At 38.7% G+C, this 26,364-nt stretch overlaps 1 protein-coding gene across 1 annotated transcript in view; it reads right to left on the reverse strand.

The window, feature by feature from the left end:
- Nucleotides 1-351: 351 nt before the first annotated feature.
- MSH4 (mutS homolog 4) overlaps nucleotides 352-26,364 on the reverse strand; it is a gene marked incomplete at its 3' end in the record, with an annotated part of 53,982 nt that continues 27,969 nt past the window's right edge. Inside the window, exons 7-20 of the mRNA XM_084637222.1 lie at nucleotides 25,341-25,513; nucleotides 20,992-21,059; nucleotides 17,919-17,993; nucleotides 17,438-17,502; nucleotides 16,640-16,809; nucleotides 14,358-14,494; nucleotides 13,913-14,016; nucleotides 12,720-12,844; nucleotides 11,209-11,409; nucleotides 10,886-11,004; nucleotides 5,851-5,979; nucleotides 4,960-5,134; nucleotides 1,203-1,291; nucleotides 352-543 (exon numbers count right to left, since the gene is read on the reverse strand). Coding sequence (XP_084493348.1) covers nucleotides 352-543; nucleotides 1,203-1,291; nucleotides 4,960-5,134; nucleotides 5,851-5,979; nucleotides 10,886-11,004; nucleotides 11,209-11,409; nucleotides 12,720-12,844; nucleotides 13,913-14,016; nucleotides 14,358-14,494; nucleotides 16,640-16,809; nucleotides 17,438-17,502; nucleotides 17,919-17,993; nucleotides 20,992-21,059; nucleotides 25,341-25,513 — 1,822 coding nt within the window. The remainder of the gene's footprint in view (nucleotides 544-1,202; nucleotides 1,292-4,959; nucleotides 5,135-5,850; nucleotides 5,980-10,885; nucleotides 11,005-11,208; nucleotides 11,410-12,719; nucleotides 12,845-13,912; nucleotides 14,017-14,357; nucleotides 14,495-16,639; nucleotides 16,810-17,437; nucleotides 17,503-17,918; nucleotides 17,994-20,991; nucleotides 21,060-25,340; nucleotides 25,514-26,364) is intronic.

The following is a 26,364-nucleotide window of genomic DNA, read 5'->3' on the forward strand; positions in this document are numbered from 1 at the left end:
CCAGTCTCTAGCAAAATGGAGTGGGGCCTCCTGCCCTCAATCTCTCCAGAAAAAAGCACATAGGGACTTTTGGTCATCACTGACATATCAAGAGTCTTATGGAAAAATAATTCTTTCATAGTTATACTATTTATACAAAATAAATGCTTCTGTTTAAAATTTGCTCCAAAAAAATTCTTCAGAGGAATAACTATTTATACCCACATATAGTAAATGTGGTGCTTCAGTAGTGAATATAATTTATGATGAGAATCAACTATTTTAAAAAATAAAAAAAATTACGTCAGTGATACAGAAAATTAATATTTAGGCCCTCACCAAATAAATTAGTCCATCAATGTAAGCTATAAATTACTGTCCATCTTCAGTTTGTGCTTGTCCAGACACAGGACAATCAGCTTCATACTTTTTTTTCAGGCCTTTCAAGAATATTCGCAAACTAACTGCATCCAATCGAGAGTTCCTTGCAGTCTGAACCAGCCTTGTTGCTAGATGGTATACAGCCCTCTGTCTTAATGTCTCAGGAGTGGTTCTTTGCTTTTGCTGTTCTTAAAAACAAACACATACATTAAAATGTGAACACAGATATTCATTTATTGAAGTAGTAGAAGGCTGTTTTCTGCCTGTCCCAGTTCTGTGTCTGCTGATGTACCATTTGCAGATTCTATCTAGGACTATATCTAGTACTTCTTGATGGTAATGACAGAGCTCTGTGTTGTCATTTGACAGTGATCTTCAATAAACCCCATTAAAACCACTCCCAAAAACATAATGTCTAGTTTCTTGACCTAACACCAGAATGAACTGAGAAATCCGTTTGAAATCTATCCTACGAACAGCTTCTTAGTCTGTAAAATTCTGGTGAAATGTTACAAAGGTTATATAAATAAATTACAAATTTTTTTTTGCAACTGTTCATGGAATAAAGAAGCTTTTTGAAAAGAATAAAATAAAATCCTTCTCTCCCTTTCTCATAGTAATTTTATTAGCAAATTTGTTAAAAGTAAAACTGATTTTCTTTAAAAATTCCCAATAATCCGTGTATAATTAGATCTAATTTTTATGTGCCATACTTCTATATCTCTGTAATATATCATTGAGCTACTTACATTTTATAAAACAATAGACAATACATGAGAATATATTGGAGGTTTGTGTTTTATAAGACTATAAATTAACTACTGCAAATTACTACTACATACCAAAATTTGTCTAGCAATATGAGTTGTGATCTCCTTTGCATCCAAAATTACTGATGGTGGTAGAGAAGAAACTTCTGCAGCTTTTAATCCTAAACATAAAAAATATAAAGTAGTCCTTTACTCTCTGTGCCAGAATGAATGCTTACCTTAATCAAAATGTCACTCTAAAATTATTTTTTTCAAAAAGAATTTTTATTTCATTCCCCTATAAGTTTCCTCTCCTCTGTATCTGAACTCAGTAATTTTCCTAGCAGTCTGACTTATAAGGAGCAAGGATTAAATCAAGTTACTCAGGATCTCTGGTGATGCCTGCTATAAAACATATTCTATGTATTCAGAATAGCTATTCTGACACAAGCTGACTGCTTATGCTAAGATGCATCAGCTATAATACTAGGGCTGAGAATAGGCAGCTCTTTTTCCATTACTGAAGGAGGGGCAAAGTCTACAGAATAGGAAGAAGAATCCCTCATTAAGAGGATTAGAGAACAAAAGTTGGGAAGTGGGTTTAGCAGCCTTCACTTAAGTCTGATCCAATAGGGAAGAGAGAAGAGCTCGGTGTGGAACAAAAGTAGGGTTGCCACCTGTCCAGATTTTCTCAGGTTTATCCTTCCTGCGATAATGTCCCAGGAAATCTGTAACGGTGATCAGTACTCTCAGCCATACATTTGTATGGGCTCAGGACATCATCTTGGACATCCTGGTTTTAACCCTAAACAGAAGGAGCCTTACTCCAGTGAGGAAAACAAGGTGGAGATCAGAGTCTGGGAGGTCGGTTTCCAGGGTCAGTGAAAATGATTGAGACTGTTTTTTCCAGTGTCTCACCTGATGAGCCATTTATCTTTGGGAAGAGGGACAGAGTATCACTGGTGCCTGTCCTGCTCCCAAGACTGTGATGTTTGATTCTTCCTCCATCCCTTAACTGGTCCAGGAGAACTTGGGGCCTAACCCAATCTAACAGCTGCTGAAAAGCTTCTATTTTCAATAGCTGGGCTGCATGCTTCTTCCTCCTCTGAAAGCTGAGAGGAAAAAGCAAAGCTCCTAGGAGTCCTTAAATTCCCCCGTGAAGCTGGCAGACCAGGTGCCTCAATTGAACACTACTCCTGAGGGCATTCTGCACTAAAATATTAAAAATTCTGCACACATTTTAAAATTCTCCAAAAATTCTGTAAGTTTTATTTGTCAATAAATAAATCCAGATGCTATAGCATGACAGTGGGAAGCACAGGCCACTGGCTGTACAAAGGTGGGAGATCACCCTGCAGCCTCCCCACCCCCTGGGACATGGACTCAGTGGCGAGGCTGCACCTGACCCTCACACAGCACAAGACCTAGGCCTGCCCCTCTGTGCCAGGCATACCAGGTGTGGGGCAGGCAGGCTCAACCAGGCAGGATCCAAGTGTGGAGGGGCTCACTGTGGGGGGATCCAGCTGTGGAGTGAGAGGATTCTGTGTGGGACAATCTGGGTACAGGCAGCTCAGTTGGGGGTCTAGGTGTGAGGGGATCTGGATAAACAGAGGCTCACTGGGGGGCTTCCAGGTGCAGGGGCAATGGGAATGGTTGGGGATCAGCAGAGGGGTCTGGGTGTGGGGGTCTTACCAGGGGGTCTGAGTTTTGGGGAGTGGGGCTTGGTGAGTTGGAGGTCTGGGTGCAGCTAGTTGGGGGTCAGTGGCATGGGGGTCTGGATGTGGGGACTCAGGTTCATCAGGATGGAGGCTTGAGTGCAGGGAGCTCACTGGGGGTGGTCTGGGTGCAGGGGTGGGGGTCCAGAGGCAGGGGTTCTGGGTGCAGGGGGCCTCCAGATGCAGGGGTTGAGCTTCAATGGGATGGGGTTCAGGTTATGAAAGGCCAGGGGTGGTTCTGAGTGAGAGTCAAGCTGGGCAGGGGTATCTGGGTATGGGAGGTCCAGATGCACAGGGTTTGGGTGGATGGGGGAGCAGCTCCCCATACAGTGACCCTCCCCCCCCACCCCCGCAGCTGAGGAGCAATGGGAGCAGGAAGCAGGGGAGGATGCTGAGTTTCCTGCAGCTGGGGGAGGTTTCTGGGGGTGGGTCTGATACAGCCCCACCCACTCCTTTTAGGGGAAGAGGAAGTCCCATCCTCTCCTGCTTCCAGCCCAGCCAGGACTAGCAGCTGATCCTGGCTCAGGGTAGAAGCCACTGGCTGGGGTGTCCCCAGGCCTGTGGTGATTTACCTCTCTGCGGGCTGCTCTGGGTTCCTGAAACAATGTACATGCACAGCTCGGGAGTGGTGCGTGACTGCTCTTCCCTGTCAGAAAGTCATTTTTCTGCAGGGAAGTAAAGAAATCTGCAGGGGACATGCATGAATTCTTCCAGTCCTATAAATCTATGTATAATTCTTCAGAATTCATCTTGCGAAAAATCCCCAAAACTGGCCTTGTGTTACCAATGTGAGGCAAATTAGCAGTGAAATTTTGATAAAGGCCTAGAAGGAACATTTTATATTTAATTAATTCTAATTTTAACTCGAATAATTTATAGTCTTCAGCTATCTCAGACTTGTACAAATTGTGTGTTGTGAGACAACTCCCTATTGATTAAGTCAGCTAAATACAACTAAATACAACAGCCAACTACAGAATCTAGCATTTATAGCTAGTCTCCACTAGATGCAGCTGCTCCACTGCAGCATGTCTGGTGAAGACACACTATGTCAACAGGAGAGAGCTCTCCTGTCAGCATAATTACTCCACCTCCGCGAGAGGTGGTAACTATGTTGGCAGAAGAGCATCTCCTGCTGATGTACGGCTGCCCACACACCAGCACTTAGGTCCGTGTAACTTGCATCGCTCAGGACGGTGTCTTTTTTACATCCCTGAGTGACATAAGTTATATCAACATAAGGGGTAGTGTAGACCGGCCCTCAGAAACATTATGTGGATTCTTTTCACTCCCCAAAGGATTATGGGTCTATAAAGAAATGAATGGATGACAATGAGACATAAATAAAATGTTTTAATCTGTTACACAGGCTGCTTCACTACAGTTTATATTAAATTTAAAGGACAAATGAACCCACTTTCCCAAGAACACTGTTTTGATATTTCAAAGGATAAAAAGTGCCTCTGAATAAATAAATGGAGGCACACATCTATGAACATTAATTTGTCATTTTTAATACAGCCTTCATTCATTTAGGATGAGCTAAATGGGTACAGCTTTTAGTTAACTTTTTTATTTCATCCTATATGAGCAAAGACAAAAGAGGCAGCTCTCAGATAAGTCTTGAATGTGCAGGCATCCATTTAAGACTATCACACAGCACTTTGAATTGCTCCCATAATCAAACAGGAAATCAATGCAGAGCACTCAGTACAGCTATTATGTGCTCAGAGTGACTCATCTCAGGTCACTGTGTCCTCAACTAGTTGAAGATTCCAGGTGAAGTCCGAGAGCAGAAAGATCATTTTATTAGACAATCAAGTTTTTCATACTGTGGACACAAAATACTACCTTATTACACAACTATTTAAAATACAAAATTAACTGGAGCAGTATTTTAACCTGTTTATTTATTTAGCGGTGCATAGTCATCTAGCCATGCGATGGTATCTTCAATGGTGTGATGAAGTTCTTCTAGGCCACTGCTGAACCTGTATGTAACAGTTACTATATAAAAAATGATTCACAATATGGAGTGATCTGTCAGTGGACAGTAGGAATGTTAGACCCTAATAGTTTGATATATCTTATGTACTTTTTAATAAGTTATTAATATTAATACTGAAGTCCATTACCATAGTTTTTTTCCTCTGTGTGTCCTTTCGAAAGTATGTAAGTATAAGTAATTTTTTCCTTATTTCCAGCACTACTTCTCACATGTTGTACTTCAAAATGGTTGTTTTCCACATTGGGATATAAAGCATCTATATGACATAGTTCCAGGAAATGTGTAGCAAATAGAGTAAATGCCTAAATTAGGCAACAGAAATGGAAATATTATAACATATTAAGTAATCCTTCATAATTCATTATACTTAAGCAAAATAAGGTTAAAATATATATTTTCAAAGTGGGTACAGGAATTTAGCAATATGACTTTCACTGATGGCTAAACCTACATGCATTGCTTTGAAAAAATGTCCTGAAATTACTAAAAAATATTAAATTTAATGAAGAGATCTATTTCTTTGGTACTGTAAACATGGGCAAGATTATAGCAAAATAGTAAAGAAAGCTCCAGTTACAGGCAGTTTTAAAGCCGTTTCAAAAATATATTAAATTACCATACAACTGCTTTAGGGATATTGTTGTTAGTCTCATTCTTGGTATAGTCACTGCAAAGCTGTAAAAGCCAAGGCAAAGTCTTCGCCAACGGAAAGAACAGGAATGAACATGAATGGAGCCAAGGGTTAGAAGGAGTGTGTTCAAGGGATAATCCTGTGGTTGGAATGGGATGGGGTAAGGATAGGACAAGGACTAGAAGGGCAGGAAGTATTCTTATCTATTGATCAATTTCTTATCTATCCATATATCCCAGTAAGTGTATCCGTATTATTTAGATCAGAATTGTCCATAAAATGAAGACTGGAGCATGAGAAAATGTTTTTATTTAGTACCATTTTAAGGCTGCATGAGAAAACAATTACAAATTGCAGAGACTAATGATTAAAAAATATAAAAAATACCTTCAGACTCAGTAGATATTCACACACTGAATAACAAATGCCAATACCTTCTTCAGTACTGGTACCTCTGCCAAGTTCATCAATTATGATGAGTGATTTGTCATTAGCATTTTGTATGATATACGTTATCTAAGAAAAACAATACTTTGTTATCTCTAGCAGTAAATTTTTAAATACCCCCTCCCTCCCTCTCCCAAAAAACCAAACAAGCCAACAAAAAGTCCACTGAAGACAAAGAAAAACACAACAAAGAACAAAATCCTGTCAGAAGATCCATGGCTTTCACCTCTGAGCAGCTTCCAAACAGCTGACATTTTAAAACAAACTAAACATCCTGCCACAAAACTGTTTACCTCTTTATCTCTAAATATGTAATTTTTCCTCAAAATCAGATCTCAGGGGTGGAGTACTGGCAACAGTCAGATATGGCCCAACAATAATTTAAGGTACAATACCTAATGAAACATCAAGAGTAATGTCCAATGGAACAGTGATTTCTACTCCTGTTGGAATGGTTTCAGAGATTTTGGACTTAAAACTGTGACATGATTTATAGAAAAGCTATTATGAATAATTCTTAGAACTTCCTGCTCATCTCCAGCTTGCTGGTTCGGGAGCAGGTCTTAAAGGCCATAACTCACATTGAAAATCTTGAAGAAAAAAACAGAAGATGGCAGGCAAGATAGAAAATTTTAAGGGAGTTGTAGAAAGGAGCAACAGGTAGAGAAAAGGATGGTTGTGGGTTTTTCTACCTTATTTTATTAAAAGCCTATTTTAGAAAAGTTTTAAAAAACAACTTACTGGTATTATTTTTCTGCCCTGCTTCCTGAGAAGTCCAGTTGTGCTAGTTACTAATACCTGTTTGCAATATGGAGGTCTGATTAAACTCTTCTTTCATATGGCTTAAAAACAGCATCGTTAGATGTCCAGATCTAAGTTGGCAATCCAATTGATTGCTTCAGGTGACACAGAGTAGATGGAAGAAATACCACTGATATATGATCATTTGGGACACTGGTTGATAAGGCGTTTCATAGTTTGAAATCTGTTTCTGCACTCACAAGTAGGATTGTGTATCAGTCCCCATTCATGGAGGACAGAGGCAAATCTGCCATGTGATGTGCACATTCAGTTCAAGGTGGAGCATATTTTCCATGTGAGTGAAAAGCCAGTGGGTTGTTCAGTTGAGTCCTTGATAACGTGTTTGTATGGAGCCCTTTCACCTTGCTCACCATTGATCTTTGTGGGAGAACCCCAAGTCTTCGAACTCCTGCGCTGCAAGCCAAAAAAGATTTCTGGATTTGAGTTGGAATCTTGATATATTATTTAGGTATTCATATATTGGAAAATCCTTGTTCCCTCATGCAGCAACAAATTTGGAGTGGGTTGATATGTGCCAGTATGGGAAGCCATGGTTGTGGCATTGATTTTACTATGCCTGTGATGACCTGCATGATGGTGTTTAATTGAGAATTGACAAATGATGTGTCTAGATGGGTCAGCAGTATTCTGTGGCAGAGTAGACAAAGGCTAGTGAAGAATCATAGAATCATAGAATATCAGGGTTGGAAGGGACCTCAAAAGGTCATCTAGTCCAACCCCCTGCTCAAAGCAGGACCAATCCCCAATTTTTGCCCCAGATCCTTAAATGGCCCCCTCAAGGATTGAACTCACAACCCTGGGTTTAGCAGACCAATGCTCAAACCCCTGAGCTATCCCTCCCCCCTTCAAAGAGGTTTGTAGAGTTTTTGCATCGACTCCCCAGCTTGCTGCTGACAGCTTATGGATGGGGTTTACACACATCTTTATTTTGTCATAGATATTTTTCAGGTGCTAGTGGAATGTGAGGCTTTGGTCTAACATCACATCAAGACATTTTGTAGTCTTATCTACTAGTCACAGAAGTCCATGTGCAGCTCTGCCCTAGCTTTTCGATTGTTTAGATGATAGCCTAAAACTGTGGTGTCAGCACATGTCTACACTGCACACCACATGTGTGGTAGGTGTAGCTCCCTGGTGCTGGAGTCTTACATGGGGACAAAGGCTCCAGCAGCTCCTGTGGCAGGGCAACGCTCCAGCAGTGGAGCCTTTTCCCGCTACTGGAATCTTTCCCTGCAACTGGGAAAAACTCCAGCCGTGGGGAGGCAGTTGCAGGACACGACACTGCTAAAAATAGCAGTGTAGATGGGGGAGTCACTGCTTGGGTGAGGAGAGAGCCATGTAGGGTACATACTCACAAGCTTCAGGCATGTCTTTACTACATTCACCTAAACAGTACCTCACCCTTTACGCTGCTATTTAAACCTGTGCTGGCAGGAGAGGGGCAGGTAGTATATGTATGCTATAGACTGTTCAAAGGAATATGCAATGTAGACAGACCTTTAGTGGACTTTTGTTTGGCTGCCAATACAAGAAATATTCTTCCAAGGTTATTCACCTCTTCCTTGGTGAAGGGAAATGATAGGGAGATTGGGGATAGGTAGTGAGCTGACTATGTGTCAGAGCTCTCTGCACACTTTATGCTTAGTTGATTTTTCCCCCAGTACATTTGAGTTCATAATAAGTGTTTCTGCAATTGTATTTATTTGGTTCATCCGTAATAGCCTTTTTGTTTCTGGTTTCCAGTATGGGGTATATCGATTCTGATTGCTGTGAGAGATGTTTTTTCTTGCAGCTATTTGGATAAGCTTGCTGAAACAACTGAAATTTCCAGGCTTCAGTGGAACTGCGTCAATGGTGGCCTCAATTGCTGCAGTGAATCCTGGCCAATTTCCCTTTGAAACTTCTATTGCCATTTGGGTAATGACATGACTACTGGAGTTCAAACCCAATGTGGATTATCACCAGTCGACGCTAGCTGTGTGGGAAGTAGCAAGAGTAGTGCTAGACATATTCAACTGGTCTTCGGTGATGAAACAGCGATCTGGATTGCAGTCTCTGTTCCAGGGAGCAGAATGAAAAGTGCCTCTGTCTTTCGCATAGAAAAGAAGGTATGTGTCTTCATTTGATGATAATTCCACAAGTGCCTCACCTGCAGTATCATTACTAGCATAGCCCCACATTGTGTGGTGGCTACTGAAATCAATGACATATATATAAGCCAGGCGATGGAGTGTGGGTAATGAGGGAGAAGACAGTCTGTATTCAGTGGTTTATACACGTTAAACCAGAGGTGGGCAAACTACGGCCCCCGGGACCGTCCTCCCTGGCCCCTGAGCTCCTGACCGGGGAGGCTAGCCCCCAGCCCCTCCCCTGCTGTCCCCCCTCCCCCACAGCCTCAGCTCATTGCGCCGCCGGCGCAATGCTCTGGGCAGCGGGGCAGTGAGCTCGTGCCAGACAGCACAGCTGCAGAGCTGCGGCCTGACCCGGTGCTCTGTGCTGCGCGGTGCCGTGGCTGGCTCCAGCTGGGCGGCATGGCTGCCTGTCCTGGTGCTCTGGGCACCGCGGCTGTAGCGCTGCCAGCCACCGGTGCTCCAGGCAGCGCAGTAAGGGGGCAGGGAGCAGGGGGAGGTTAGATAGAGGGCAGGGGTCCGGGGGGGGCAGTCAGGGGGGGGGCTGGATACGGCGGTGGGGAGCAGTCGGGGCAGGGGTTCCAGAGGCGGTCAGAGGACAGGGGTCCCGGGGTGGGGGGGGAAATCAGGAATGAGAGGAGGTGTTGGATGGGGCAGTCAGGGCAGGGTGTTCTGGGAGAGGTAGATGGGGCAGGGGTCCTGGGGGGCTGTCAGGGGACAGGGAACTGGGGGAGTTGGATGGGGCAGGAGTCCGGGGGCAGGGGGTGTCAGATAGGGGGTGGGGGCCAGGCCACCCCTCGCTGTTTGGGGAGGCACAGCCTCCCCTAACCAGCCCTCCAAACAATTTTGGAAACCCAATGTGGCCCTCAGGCCAAAAAGTTTGCCCTCCCCTGCATTAAAACACTCTTATCTTGCTGATTCTTACTGAGATGATGAAGGTTCCAGAGTTGCTCCTAGCAACTATTATGTCATAATCCTCAATGCTGTGCTTGATGCACGTAGCAAGGCTGTGTTTTGGGTGATGGAGGTGGGTGATGAGATTGTAGCCAGCAATATGGCAGCATGGTTCTTGAGTTTCTTGCAGGGCACTGACGTTAATCATGTCTCAAGTAACATGAGCTAGCTGGTCACTTGTAGGCTGGGAAATACCTCCAAACATTCAATTGGCAAATTTATAGAGCTGGGTCTATGGTTCTCTTAAGTGGCTCTGGATGGAGTCAGTTTTTGCAGAGTAACTATTTCCATTGCTGTTCAATCTGGGACTTCACTGGGTGATGTTTGGATGCCCATTTGACAATATTGGTTGTGCTTTAGCAGTGGACACTACATGGTAAAGGTTGTCATCACCTGCCTCTGGTTACTCTCTGAGCAGCAACTAGTGGATCATACAGCAGCAACATCCAGACAGTTTTCTTTCACTCTACAAACAGCCATCTGGTAGTTAACATTTCTTTCAGATGCATCACCTCAAGACTGGACTACTGTAGTGAACTCTATATGGGGATGCATCTTAAATTCATGTGGAAACTGAAGCTGATGCAAAATTCACTTGTTAAGTAAAGGTTTGTTTTCCCCATAATCACATTAAGATTGTGATTCACATAACACGTAAGACTGTATTACGTTCTATGCTTGATAGTGACAGCCTATTAGTTCCTGAGTTGATTTTCTGATGCTGGATTTGACCTGTAAATCCCTACATGGCCTGGGACCTACGTTTCTAAAAGATGCTGCTCTCCTCATGATATACAATATGGAAGAGAGATAAAGAAGCCAAGTTGTCTTTGACTGCTTTGTTTGTACACAGAATCATAGAAATGTAGGGCTGGAAGGGACCTTGAGTGGTCACCTAGTCCAGCCGCTGTGCTGAGGCAGGACCAAGTACTCCTACACTATCCCTGACATGTGCTCATCTAAAATAGAAGTGCTTCAATGCCAATGAAATATAGATCCATAAACCAATGTAAACTGTACCAGCTTAATGTTAATTAGGGCCCTTGATACTAAAATATTTAAACCTGTACCTCTTTCATTTCCTTCATGAATGTTGATGAATTTGTTTCTATATCATCATCCATACCAATTCTAGTGAAAATTTGCTCAGCAATTCTAAAAGAAGAATATTCTGCTGGGACATAAGAACCTGCAAAATAAAATAAAAGTACAAGTTATCTTATGTTATCACTGGTAGTAACACTATAGCTAAAAACTGGCCTTGTTTAATACACAGATAAAATCTCATCTTATTTTTAGAAACACATTTTTCCACTTAGTAAATAATGACATTTTCCGTAGAAAACAATACGAGCAGTTCAAAAGAATACTTATAAGGTAAACTGTTGCTCACCAATCTGTGCCATAATTTGACAGAGAGCAATCTGTTTCAGGTAAGTTGATTTTCCACTCATATTTGGTCCTGTAATAATGATAAAATTGCTGCCTTCTGTGATGTAAGTATTATTAGAAACAGGTTTTTCCATAGATATTTTTTCAAGAATGGGATGCCACCCCTGCTTGATTGCTAAGGTATCAGTAAATTCTGGACGAACTAAACCAAGAAAAAATTATAAGAAATGTTAAGCACTAAATACAAAAAACCTATGGCAATTATTAAAAAGTTAGATATTTAAATAAAATAAGAATCACTCATGCAGAGCTCTGAGTCTGTTACTCTTTCTCTTGTTGAATAATGTCTTGCTACTTGAGTTGGGGGCTTCACTCCTCTGCCAGGCATAGCACTACAAGGCGCTGCCTCAGTTTCCTCCAACCTGTATCTACAAAATAAGTCAAAACAAGCTTGCCTTAAAGCATTTCCCTTTAATTAACAGAAATAAATATCCCAAACAGAGAAAGACCTTCCACTTGAGCCCTTAATCCTACTCCTAGCTCCAGATTTGGGGGACCCCTCTAGTTCTGTATCTTGCCTGCATCATGAGGCTCCTAGTCCTGGAGCTAGAGTACTGTTCAGAACAGTCTTTCTGCTGTTTACATAAAATAACCCTCGGTCTTCCTCCCCAGAGCTGGAGGTACCACCTTCAGCTTCTCAGTTCTCACTGGAGCTTGGGTAGAACTCTTGCCAGTGCTTTAGCTAACATAGCATAAAAATATGATCCAGTTCTTCTCCCTGGAACTAAGGTTCAGGTACCATTTGTCTATCCCATCACAGAGTGGTCACACGCCCCATTTTCTATTGCCTGCTGTCTCCTGTCATCAGGAGTCTTTTTTCCCCAGCAATGCTCCTTGCTGACCTCCTCTCCATACTGAGTTCTGGTAATTTTATTAAAGTCAGGTGCTCCCCTAATTGAGCAGTAATCAGCCACCTGGGTAATTGATTAGCTCCCAGTCCACCAATTAACCACCAAGGCTGGCTTACCAACCTTAGTCATGGGTAGACTGTCCTTAATTCTCTCTAAAAGGCCAGTCACCCCATGACAAGGACTATTCACAAAGAAGGGATTATTCAACATGAGCAAGAGTGGAAGAATCAGAAATGATATTCCCATGTAGCTATGAAATCAGCAAAGACAGTATACTTGGAGGAATTAATGGGCTGTTTTCAGGTAGAGATTACATCTTTTATACGAGTCCTCATGATCTGTTACAAAAAAAATAACATCTTAGCCCTGCATCCTCAAATTAACATGCCAAGACTGTATTCAGAAGCAAATGGGGGAATACATGAATAAAAACGGAAAGAAAAGTAGGAAAATTGAAGCTATAAAAGTAATTCATACATTGAGATAAATACAAGAGCCACAAACTAGACCTGGTGGTATTATTATATAAACATTGGGGGACAGGGGAATAACTTTACCCGCATTTTTATTAATATTTACCATCTTTTAGAAAGAAACTTACCGTAGTCAGAAAGAGTGCAGGCATGGGCAAATGACAGCAACATATCCAACATTGACACAGTGTCAGAGAGTTTGTATAGGCAATGGATATGTTCATAAATTTCACCCAGTAGTTTACATACTATCCTGCAAGCAGACAGCTCTGAATTAGTTACTGTACACTACTACATTTTATTGCTTTACACAATTTACAGCAATAAGGCAATTATTAAGCTCATAATCATAGAATCATAGAATATCAGGGTTGGAAGGGACCTCAGGAGGTCATCTAGTCCAACCCCCTGCTCAAAGCAGGACTAATCCCCAACTAAATCATCCCAGCCAGGGCTTTGTCAAGCCTGACCTTAAAAACTTCAAAGGAAGGAGATTCCACCACCTCCCTAGGTAACGCATTCCAGTGCTTCACCACCCTCCTAGTGAAAAAGTTTTTCCTAATATCCATAAAAAATAATGTCAATATGATACTTAGACACTAGGAAGACAGACATTTCATAAATGCCATAGAGATTTGTAAACATGGGCATTTCTAAAGTGTAGTAAGTTATCGGGGAACAAATTCTAGGCCAAATTCTGCCATCAGATGTGCAGATACAACTCCCACTGGCTTGAAAGGGAGCTGCATGTGCAAAATTGACTCTAAAAATACAGCTTTGGAACCAATGGCGTTCTATTGTCCTCCAAAAAGTGTGACTCTTCAGTTTCTTGAGTTGTTCATGTTTAAAATGGGTTCACATGATCACCAAAAATAGCCTATGTTAGCTTTTGTAATCTAGAAGAAAAGAGAACAATATATGCCCTTTGGTCCCTTTATAAGCATAATTTATGGAAAAACTGAAGGTAATTCTACTTAAAATGAAAGGCATACTTAATATAAATAATGGCTACACATTGCCAAAGTGCTATATTCATGTCATTTTGTGTTGATAATACTCTACAAAAAGTTTACTAAATGTGATGTATACTCTTCTTTTTTATGAATAAATCCCTATACATTTTAATCATAATTCAGGATAATGTAGATTTAGCCTTTTAATGTACTCTCTCATGACGAACACTCTCTCTCTACAATCTGGAGTGCTTTTATAAAGACACAATTTAACAATGAAAATATATGAGAAAAATCTCACAACTAGTTGTTAATATGGCAAATAAATCAAGTTAACACAAATATTAAAGAGTTTGAAATGTTCTTACAAGTAGGTCATGTGATAAATTTCTCTCAAAGACTCCTGGCACCTTTCATTCATTTTAATTAAGTCTGCTGAAGTAAAGCTATATGCATTTTTCATTTTAGTGATCTGTAAGGAAATTCAACCTTAAAGTAATACATCTCAAATAAATGCACATAAAGAAAGATTTCCAGAAACAAAGTAGGAACAATCTGGAAAGCAAGTGACAAAACTGTTACCTTATTTCACTTTTCCTAAATAAAATAGCATGAAAAGACAAGAAACAAAATGCAAATATTAGAATGATAGCAACCTTGTAACATTTCATATTATCTGACACATAAGATAGCACATATAGATGTCTAATACATTGTATAAAAGAATATGGGTTAAATAAATTCTATCCTCATTTATTATGTAATATCACTGAAGTAATTAATTTCATGACAAAACATGTCCAGAACACATACCTTTGTAAATTCTGAAGGTAGCTGACCATTAGGTAATGCTGCACACTCTGCATTCATTTGGATAAAAAATCCACGAGCAGAGCTGAAACTCATCTTCAAAGGTAGGCTGTATTTTTCTGCAAGCTGTGTTATCATTCCTAAGTAGTATGGGGAAAAAATCAGCCATAATTGAAATATTGTCTAACATACTATAAAACTCACTGTGTTATCTGAGTAGTAAAGGCATCATGCAGATATCTAGATACCAATTCCAGTAAATTAGATAGCCTTGTTAGGACCTTGAAAGGGGGCTTGTGTGGAGGTGAAAGAGCTCAGTAAACCATTCAAATAAGAGCACTAGCTTTATAAAACTAGTGGACAAAAAGTGCCAGGTGAGAATATGAGAATTCATAGCCTCTTTTTAAAGATATTCATATGTTGTCATGGGGATCTCAGGGGTGGGTTGTCCTTCTGCTGGAAAGGAAGATTTCTCAGAGGAGTAAGCTTCAGATGAATCCACTTTCATGCCAGTGGTGTTTTACCCTGCTTTCTCAACAGGTAACTGTAACTCTTAGATCTGGGGCTCTCAATCTTTTCCCACTCACTCCACAGTTCACAATCTTTTGCAATTCTAAACCATAACCCCAACCCGCCCACCTGGAGCAAAGTGGGAGGGTGATAGATGCAGGGGACTATTAGGGGGCAGGAGGAAAGGTGCTGCTAAGTGGTGGGAATTCTGAATTTTGCTGGGTGGGGTACAGGCATGTGTGGGTGTCTGGGTAGATGAGGAAAAATACTGATGTTGTACTACTGTGTGGGGAGAAAAGAAGGATGCTGTTGAATGGGGTTTCCCTGGCATTCACACACCTCACTGAGCTGGCACCACCTCCCACTGTTGCTACCACCAGAGACTCAGGCCAGCAAAAGGTTGGGTAGAGAAGATGGGCTGTGTTGGACACCTGGGTCCTGGAGGCACTCAGTGCTCCAGTGTCAGCATTTGCTTCCTCAGCACTTAGCATGGTAACAGGGAAAGGAGAAAAGGAGCTCTTTTGCTGTAAACGTGTGGGCTGCAGTGAAACTGGACTGCAGTAACCATCAGGAGGGAGAGAGAGCTCCTCCCTGCCTACATTTCTCTGGGTCTTAGCAGCCATGTAAGGAAAATTTTGGAAAGCAAGAGAACAATTAAACTCTTGATGTTCACTCTGTGTGATGTCGACTGTAAGCTACAAAACTAACAGGAACTTCAAAACAATCTATAGTATACTATTGGTGTTAAAAATTCTACTATTCACATGGGCTATTTGTCATTCTTGCTTGTTAAAGGGTGAACTAAAAGAACAATCTTGTCTGCTCAGAAATGTGATAGGAGCCATTCAGAAAAAGACAATCTTTTTCATCAACTTTAGACACTTTATCTAAAACGGTTATACTCAAAGAATAGAGGCATTTTTCCAAAATTGATTTTATTCATTTTGGCTTTAAAATAATATCAAGAAAGTGGTTTTACACAATTCTTAATAGCACAGTTAAATCATAGCCCACAGATTCAAACTAGTTAAAATATTAAAAACAAAGTATTTGTGTTTGTAAAGTATCAGCAGATGATAAAAACTAAATTTCTGTACCAGAAAATTTTATTTGAAATAATATTGTTTCAACACTTCGAACTGAATTTAGATGCACTGCATTGTAGGTGCAAACCATAGGTTTTAAATGGAAAGATTACAATATCTTTGATTCATATACAGCTTGTTTTTTTGGTGGCACAATAAATGAAGCAATCTTTTTACTTTTTAAAATCACAAAATAATTATTCATCATTTTATTTAATTACAGTTTTTATCCACAAATGGAAAATCTCAAAGTACATTTCAAATAGGGTTACCATATTTCAAGTTCCCAAATAGAGGACACTGCCAGGGGGAAGGGAGAGCTGGATGGGGAGGGGAGTAGTTTCTTTCTACTTTGAATATCTAACATTTATAAATAACAAGTGTAATGTCCTCAAAATGTCTTGAAAAAGGACAAGCAAGGAAAAATCATGGGCATTTGTTCATATTTCAAAAATCTGCCAGGACAGAGACTAGAAGACCAAAAAGAGGTTGTGTCTGGGAAAACTGAAATGTATGGCAACCCTAATTTCAAATGTACCTCAACTCTTTTTTATCAATGACAAAATCAAATTACAATAAAAATACTTGCCTTCTCTTCATTAGAAAGTTAGCTCTATATATTTTTGTACAATTTTATGGTTCTATATAACAGGTGCAATATATTCCTATTAATCATCAATCATGAAATACCTGCTATGTCATCTACAATCTCTGTGTATGTTCTACGAGCTATATCAAGGAATTCATTGATGTTTGGCCTGACTGCATAGCACTTCTGGGTCCTCATATTCAGGCATCCTTTTGTGTATCTTGTATCATCATTAATGACAGTTTTTATCTTTTCAAGTATGATTCCAAACCTACAAACAGTAGTTATATCAGTAATGGAATTGGCTAGGTAATATTTTTCAACTTCATCATCAACATTATCTTCAATTATAAATAAAAATTACCAAAGACAATACAATTCAATAGTTCAAAGTAAACACTAAAAACTTACCACGGGATTTTTTTTTAATCTCAAACAATATATGAACACAACTAACTTTAACCTAAATATTTTAATATCTTAAAGAATGGCAGACATTGCATGCTGCTCAAATATAAGAAACAGCTACTTGTCCTCAGTCATTTTGGGTGATTCTAAGAAATCAAAGTATTCTCACATTCTTTTTGTCTTTTCAATAATATCTACTGGAGTATTTAATTTTTGTAAGAATTTAAATTATGTTTGTCATTCATAACCAATCAACTATTGTTAAAACCAATTTTCTGTTTATCTTTTTTAAAATTTCTCTTGCAATAGTTGAAAAACTGAATTTCTAGAAACTTTGTAAAGAATAAGTAAAATTAAGAGTTTCTAAGAATAACACAAAAAACAGGAGCTATAACTATAAATAATTCAAGAAGCAACATCTTAAAATCCTACAGACATCCTCAGAAAAAAGGAGACAATCAGATATTCTAGCTATGAAAATATCACAGTACCTTTTGTCTTCCAGAGAACTATAATATGCCTTTAACAGATGAGTCTTGCAGCTTTTCAAAGCAGCCTATTGAAAATTAAAATATAATTACTTAATCATAAAAACATTATTAAATTTTAATAATTTTAACAGTCTGTATGGCTTTTAGATTCACCTAGGCTTATTTGAAGTTGGGGTGATATAAAGAGCTTACCGGTTGGGTGGCATCTATTTAAGTTAAATAATCGTTATAAAATTAAGCTTTTAACTAGCATTCAGAATCCAGTTCCAAAAGTAATAGAGACTCAAATATGTTTTTTAAATCAACATCAAACTTAGCATAGATTTAGAGGCCCTTGTCTTATTTTTAGAGGAAATTATTACAGTGACAATGTACGGTTCCATGAGATATAAATTAAATATAATGAACTGCACTGTGTGACAACAAAGATTAACTAACTAGTTTGGATTTTATATAGAAAAAGTAACAGAATACATTTCACCTTTAGAGGATCCACAAGTTCCAGAGTATGTTTCAGATAGATTAAATTAGTTATCTTTGATTCAGCAGCTTTAACCTGTTGAAAAAAAATATTACAAATGCAGTATGTATAGATTTTTAAAATACATTTCAAAACAAGCATGCATTTTACACACATATTCTGAATGTATTTTTCATGTACTATTAAGTGATTTATGAAAATTCATGACTAATGACCAGCTTGACAATTTGTAAATTTGCTGTTTTGTAAAAAAAAAATATTTGACTATGTATGGCTTGAGAAAACTCAAATTACAATACAATATTTTCAAAAGAGTTCTTCAACTGACAAGAATTCTAAAATATTTGTGTTTTCTTGCAGAGAACAGAACATTTGCTATGTGCTGCTGCCTTATAAAGAAAGAATAGGTAGCAGTTCCATAAGAAAAAAAACATCTAATTTTTGTGTGGAGAGTTGAAATCAATGTTGGAAAATCAAAGGCTTCTGAAAATGAAACTGAAGAAAACTTTAGAGTTGAAAAATGGAAAAATCTTATGTAGAAGCTAAGGCAGATTTTCAAAAGCACAAATGAAAATCTTTCCTGTTATCTGTTTTAAAGTCAAATTAATAGAAAATATAAATAAAAGTGAAGGCTCCTGTGTGGGAAATATTAAACGGTATTTTTCTTTCAATTTTATGAAAAATTCAATTACACATAAAAATCTACTAAAAAGTCTTAGTTTATTTTAAAAATAATTATGCTACAAATTGTTGGAACAGAAACACCCTCACTCACCCAATTTCTAATGTTCTCACAATCCAAGAATTTTTCTTCAACCATTTTTTTCTAAAAATTCTGAAGTTTCTTAAAGAAAAATGTGCTCACAGAACTCAGCTAAGTCCCTTTATATGTTGCTGAATTTTCTTCTCAGAATGAAGCCTGGCAATCAGCCCAGATGGTGTCTTAGTGCAAAGGAAGTATCAGGGTGGACATTTACAGACATATTCCTTAAGATGGAGCAATTTGATTGGTTTGGGTCACCTTAGCAAGGAGAAAGCAAGCGAGGGTAGCTGTTCCAATAACCATAGCAAGTTTCTGCCAAAATCCCCCCCATATACACACATTACCAATTACAACTCCAGGAACTTCAGTGTGTCTTGCTTTTAAGGAGAAAAAAAGTATCATTCAAAAGTTTGTTATTCTATACCTGTTAGTAACATTATAACATGGTGTTTTAATTTATTTTTTAACATTTTAAAATAGGCACATGGATGAGAGTACAAAGAAAGATTTCTTTACTTTCTAATTTCTTTTTTGTCTAAACTAGCATCCAGAAACACGAAGAAAAATTGTGATGAACTGGCTGTATTTTAAGTATACTGAATCAGAATAGTTTTTATTAACAATGAAGTCTAGGCAGCTGTATTGTTACTAAAGCACTTTCCTGACATACTTTTTTGCACCAGCTGGATGCACTTAGTCATTGGTTAGTAATGTTTTGCAGTTTGCAAATAACTGAAGTGATAACAGCCTGTTCTGAGATGAGCTAGTTGAAGCTGTCGAGGTCGCTGCTGAAGTCCAGGGTTCAAATCTTGCTGTTGATGCATTGGGGCTGGGGGCAAGGAACAGATTTTTTTTTTATTACATTTAAAACAAATTGGGGTGGCAGAATCTGGCCTAAAAATTACCTTGATTTGAGATGTTGACTTGTATTTAAATATTCTCTGTATCCCTCTATTTCTAAAACAGCTTGCTACATACGGCAGGTTCAAATTTTCAAAATATTTTAATCCCCTTGAAAATTTGTGCATGTACTATATTTGAAGAAAATGAGCTGTAATAAAACAAACGTTAATAATTGCTGCATCTAATTGTACTCTCTCTGTTATGTTTCAGAGTAACAGCCGTGTTAGTCTGTATTCGCAAAAAGAAAAGGAGTACTTGTGGCACCTTAGAGACTAACCAATTTATTTAAGCATGAGCTTTCGTGAGCTACAGCTCAGTAATAATTTGTACCCTGATGGCTGCTGAGAAAGAACTTATTTCATAGTTGTAAGAGACTTTCTCTTGGCTTAACCATGAAGGCTTGTGTTTTGAAGCTAAAAGGAATAAGATTCTAAGTTCTAGCTTGACAGGTTTTGAAGGTTTATTTAGTAACTGAAACTAAACGAAAGAGGTTTGTTTTTTAGTAAAAATTTGGGGGTCCATTTATAAGGGATAATCTCCACTGCTTTATATTGCATAAGAAGCTCTTGAGGCTAAATAATAGACAAAGCAAAGTTAAGTGGGCAAACTGTGAGTATATTACAAAAAGGAGATTATTTCTATTATACAGCTTTTAACATTAAAAGGTATATTTTCCCTTTCATGCTCATATGAAAATGCTTCTCTCTCCTACTCTCCAATGATGTTAAGAAGAAGGTGTGATTAGGATGAATAAGTAAGAAGATGCAGATTTAAAAGTACAGTGGATTTGTGAAGGAACAACAGTCATGTTTTTTGGTCATTCTCCACAAGGGTCACAGGGCTAGCGTCCTCCCTAAGTCCATAACAGGTTGAGTTTGTTAACCTTGCTGCTTTGCCCACCTTTTCTCCCTCACTTGTGAAGAAATGAATGTTGGATTAGACTGGGTGTGGGCTGTGTGAGATCAATTCACATCAGTCATCAGTCATGCATTTTGTTGCTGTGTATTTGAGCTGATCTGGGGGAACCAACAGGCCTATTTCAGTGTATTTTTAAAATATTGTCAAGGATGCCTAGAGCATTAGATGGGTGCTCTTTTATTACTCTCTGCATAAATCTAAATAAATAAATGAAAACACTTTATGATTGGCTGAAATTCTTCTCCTGTTACGAAGTAAAAATATGCCTTAGTTTAAGGGGTCCATACATTCATCTTTCTGGGTGAGATGCAACATATATAAATCATTGTATATCTTTAAAACTATGTTTCCATCCCTTTCTAATATACAATCTTTTTTTACAAATAATACAATTGTACAGCTGCTATAGGAAGTTTACATGTTGCTTACTCTACTGAGATAACTGACAATTATTCATTATTTATGAGATAGGTGCATTTATAAACCTACTGTATCTTGCTTTGGAATTTGTACTAAAATTGAAAGAAGTTGTTCAGTATCCAGGAATCTTGAAATCACTGTAAAACAACATTAAACACAAATTAGAAACTGAGCTGAAACTTGCGATAATTTTAATAATAAATATTTAACAAATAAGTGATTTAATTTTCCAAAAGAAAACAGGCACAGAAAACTATTTAGTACCTCTGTTTGTGAAGTCATTTTCTTCCCTCACCCTATCACAGCAAAATCTTGACAAAGTACTGTAGCTTCAATTACCAGAAAGAAAACAGACAAAAGAACTACCAATCTAACAAGATTCTTATGTCACATCCATAACCATGGTATCTGAGCAATTTTGGTCATTGTATCATGATGGATATAATGACATCAGCTCTCTCGTATTCTCTTCAATAAAGAAACTCTCAGAGCTTAAACAACCTAAAAGATATTGAACAATAAGAACATTAGGATCCCCACAACAGGGTAGGAGGGCTGAAATATGAATGAAGGAAGAGTGGGAGACTATAACAAATGGTCTTGTCAGTAGACTACTGTCCCTTGTCAAATGTCTCTACTTCCTATCTTATAACAGAAAATATGTCAGACTGCAGATGTAGCAAGCAGTCCTCAAGAGCAAACGGGCTTTCTTAAAAATCACAGCAATATTCTCTGTTTGAAAATTCCCATCCAATTATGACAGTGAAAAGATGACTATGTATCTGCCCTGCAATTTCACAAGTAGTAACCTGAGCCTGTGGTGGAATGACCTTATCAGAAGGAAGCCCGACAGAATATAGCACTAACTCTGCAACTACAAGAGCTCAAGAAAGATGCTGACTGGTGGGCACTACTGAACTATTGAAGAGGCAGCAGACTCCCATACATCTTGCAGAGGAAAGATCCCCAAATCTAATAAAAGCCCTGGTGTGTGGCAGTGCCTTAGTATAGCACTGATTGTTGAAGAGCTACACATATGGTCAACCCTCCTGTATGGATGCGAGAGCTGGTCATTTAGAAAGCAGACTGAGACACGACTCACAGCGTTCAAGTTTTGGTGTTACAGAAGGTAAAAATTAGCTGGATAACCTAAATTATGAATGATCAGGGGATGAAAAGGAACAATTTAAAAACAGCAAAATCACTTGATATCATAGGTAAGAAAATAAAATCTTTCTGTGGACAAATTGCTCACCAATCACCAGAGCAACTTGATTCCAACTCTTATACTATCAGGCAAGAGGAGGAAAGAGAGCCAGCTATGTTGGAAACATCACCGGATGGACTGGTATCCAAAGGAAACTAAAAGTTTTACAACTCTGTTGTGACTGTGAAAGATGGAAGGTGAAGATTGAGAACTTCCATATTAGCAATGTCATGGAAGAATACAACTGAGGAATTAGCCTCTGCTTTCAAGGAGATAATGTACTTGACCTTTTCTCAGGTAGTACCCTAGCTCCTGCTCTAGTTCACACCTGATCTTGAGGGCAAAGAATGAGAGATCACAATGGGAGATCTACATTTCTGGCAAGGACCAGAGTGAAAATTTTTATAAATCATAAGGACCATCACCCACATCAGAACTATTCCAACAGTCACAAAGAAAATAATGTCAAATATCAGAGGGGTGTCAGCCGTGTTAGTCTGGATCTGTAAAAGCAGCAAAGAGTCCTGTGGCACCTTATAGACTAACAGACGTATTGGAGCATAAGTTTTTGTGGTGAATACCCACTTCGTTGGATGCATCTGGTGAAGTGGGTATTCACCCACCAAAGCTTATGCTCCAATATGTCTATTAGTCTATAAGGTGTCACAGGACTCTTTGCCGCTTTTAAAGAAAATAATGAGAGTTGTATGGTTCATACATTTTAAGACCAGAAGGAACCACTATAATCTAACTTCCTACACAACACAGGTTATAGAGCCTCATCCAGTAATTTCTGCATCAAACCTATAACTTCTGTTTGTGCAACAGCATACCTTTTAGAAAGATATCAAATCTTAAGACTCCAATTGATGGAGAATCCACTATATCCCTAGATAAGTTGTTCCAATAGTTAATTACCCTTACTGTTAAAACTTTTCTATGCCTTTTTTCTGCTAGATTAAAGAGCTATCTACCATCATGTACATATTGGAAACTGTAATGTGCCTTTCCCATGTACATATTGGAAACTGTAATGAAATCACCTCTTAAACTTCCCTTAGATAAACTAAATAGATTGAGCTTCTTCAGTCTCTCACTAGAAGGCTTGTTTTCCAGTCTGAAATCTTTCTTGTAGTTCTCTTCTCTGAACCCTTTCCAATTTTTCCAAAATCCTTTTTGAAGTGGAGACACAAGAACTCGATGCAGTATTCCAGTAATGGTCTCACTAATGCTGTACACAGACATAATACCAACTCCCTACTCCTACTTGATATTCCCCTGGTTATGTATCCAAGGATCATGTTCACCCTCTTAGCTACAGCATTACAGAGGAAGCTCATGGTCAAATGGTTATCTGCATTCAAGTCCTTTTCAGGATTGCTGCATTCCAGAATAGTGTGACCTACATTCTTTGTTCGTAGATGTATGATCTTACTTTTGGCTGTATTAAAATGCATATTGTTCACCTTATTAATGATCCACGATTGTCTGTATAATTTACCTGTCCCCATCATTATTTATCACTCCACCAATTTGAGTGTCATCTGTAAATATTAATCCATTTAACATGGGCTACATATAGTGCAAATTCTTAAAAAATCAGAATGCATGCTAGAGTCTAAGTATATTATGCCAACACAGAAAAATTTATCAAACTTGTGATCTCTTCAAAAAAATAAGAAATTTGTTTGTCAAGACCATTTTCCATAAAACCATGCTGACTGGCATTAATTACGCTAACATCCTTTAATTCTTCACTGATTGCATTCCATATCAGCCTTTCCATGATTTTGCCAGGATAGAGGCCCATAGTTATCTGGGTCATCCCATTTACCCTCTTTAAATACTGAAATATTTGTAAATGGTGGCTTTTTTCCAATCCTCTGGAACTTCCCCATGTTCTCAGATTTGTTAAAAATCAACACTAATGATTCTGAGAGTTCCTTGTCCTATTCTTTTAATAGAAAGAAAGCAGCTGCTCCTCACAAGTTAGAGAGCTGATCACTAACAAGACCAAGAGACAATGTTTGACAAGTAGTCTTGTGGGGAAGCATATATTATAGTCCACCTCTCCTACCTATCTCACTACCTTTGAGCTACAAGTGCCAAAACACAGTCTCCTCTGCTGCATCTTCACGGGCATATTTCTGATCTATTGAAATGGGGTGGGTGAGTGGGGATGAAGTTAAAACTGGTGAAATACACTCCATGTTTCCAGGGGAAAGGAAGCAAAAATACTAAGGACAAAGTGGGTGGGCCGGTGTTTTTATATCAACTGTGATTGACATACACCTTTTGCCTCCTTACTTCTTGACAGGTGGGATATAAATGTCAAAATATTTTCTATGATGGGATGGAGATAGAGAAAGAATGAGAAATGCCAAGTCACTGTTTTAGGTAGTTGTGATGCAGTAACTATTTCCAAACATTTTATTTTAAAAATGTGTATTTGAAATATTTAAGGTGTAAAAATAAAGGATAAACATAGTATCTGAGCCACTCTGATGATCTGCAAAATATGGTGGTATTTATGTATTCACATCTGCTCCGCTAGTATAATATCAAGCTAAAAGAGGGTAGCTCAACAGACTACATGTCATCCATTTTTGTGTTGTGAAAGCCTTGGAAAGAGTTCCTGATCTGACCAAAAGTGATTACTCATTTTCCCCAAAAAACACAATAAGCCGTCCAAAACCAGGAAATAAAGATTTAGCGAATTTAATGTCAAGCTTAGGTGGACTAACTAACTTGTGCTCTTTAGCAGCGTATGTATATTCATCTGTCTTGTTACCTGTATCTTAGCAATCAAAAATGAGAAGCTGCATATTCATAACAGTATGCAAATTACATTTCAGATGTTAGTAGTGTATATCTGGAAAGCCTGGCTCGAACACAAAATGCAGTTGGTTAAAGAGCTAGTGAGACCAATTCAAAATTCCTCTAAAGCACCATTTGCTGGTCCACCTCATTTACTAAAAATTTTAGCAAAATGATCAAAAAAGAGGTAAAAAGTCAAATTAAATAATGACAGATTAAGAACTATTGCTAGAAATCATAACATTTTTAAATCCACTATGAAATGTAACTTCACAAGTCAAAACATGTTTCATATCTATTTTATTAATACATGCTATGAGTTTTCAGCTATTATAAAAACAAAAATATTTAAATGGGTATTTTTAAGTGTTTTAAAAATAAAACAAGCTATTACCTGCCTGAAGACTAAAAAAGAGCTCCTCATCCTGTAGTAGTTCCTGAATACAATCCAATCTTGTGTTAATTGTTTCAGCATCAACCAGAGGCTCCAGGATATTAGACCTAAGTCTTCGGCTTCCACCTGGAGTTTTAGTATAATTTAGAACGCCAAAAAGAGTGTGACCATTCCTTTGAAAATAACACAAATTTAAAAAAACAAAAACTCAAAAAAATCAAGCTGATACAAATCAAATGAAATTTTCAGATTAAATTAGCGTACAATTGACAGCTTGATTATCAGAAGCACACATAAATTCCCCTGAACTCCATGTGAGCTTTAGGACCTCAGACCGAAAATGAGGCTATGAGTAAGGCTACGTTTTAGTCACGGGTATTTTTAATAAAAGTCACGGACAGGTCATGGGCAGTAAACAAAATTTCACGACCCATGACCTGTCCATAACTTTTACTAAAATTATCAGTCAATAAAACTTGGGTGGGGGGATTGCCTGGGACCACTAGTGGTGCAGGGGGGGCGCAGGAGTTGGCGCGCTGTCCAGGACCTCCATTGGTGCTGGGGTGGGCAGGGCTGGAAGGCTCCCTACCTGGCTCAACACCTTCCCCGCCCCCGAGCAGCAGCAGAGTTTGGGTGTGGGAGGGGGCAGGAAGTTGGGGCACAGGATGGGTTGAGGCGGGCTCTGGGCGGCACTTACCCACTTCTGGACTCCCCAGAACATCATCCCCCTTGCTCAGCTGCTAGGTAGAGGCATGGCCACACATAACTTGTGTGTCAGTTATATAGGTCAAACCTGCTGACAGCAGGTTCATTTGTGACAGACACACTATACACCTTTACACAATTCTTATCTTTTCGCTCTTTCTTTCTAATCCCTTTCATTACTAGGGGTATCCTGATGCACATAAAAAAATTCCAGGCTAGGACTACAAATTTTGTGCTAAGTTAAAGTTCATTTCTCTTTTCAAATTATTTAAAAATCAGCTTTACATATGCTATAATTGCTGTCAGGATAGAGTCAAAT

Source organism: Lepidochelys olivacea (genome assembly GCF_965140295.1).
Source record: "Lepidochelys olivacea isolate rLepOli2 genome assembly, chromosome: 8".
In the NCBI taxonomy this organism is placed as follows: domain Eukaryota; kingdom Metazoa; phylum Chordata; order Testudines; family Cheloniidae; genus Lepidochelys; species Lepidochelys olivacea.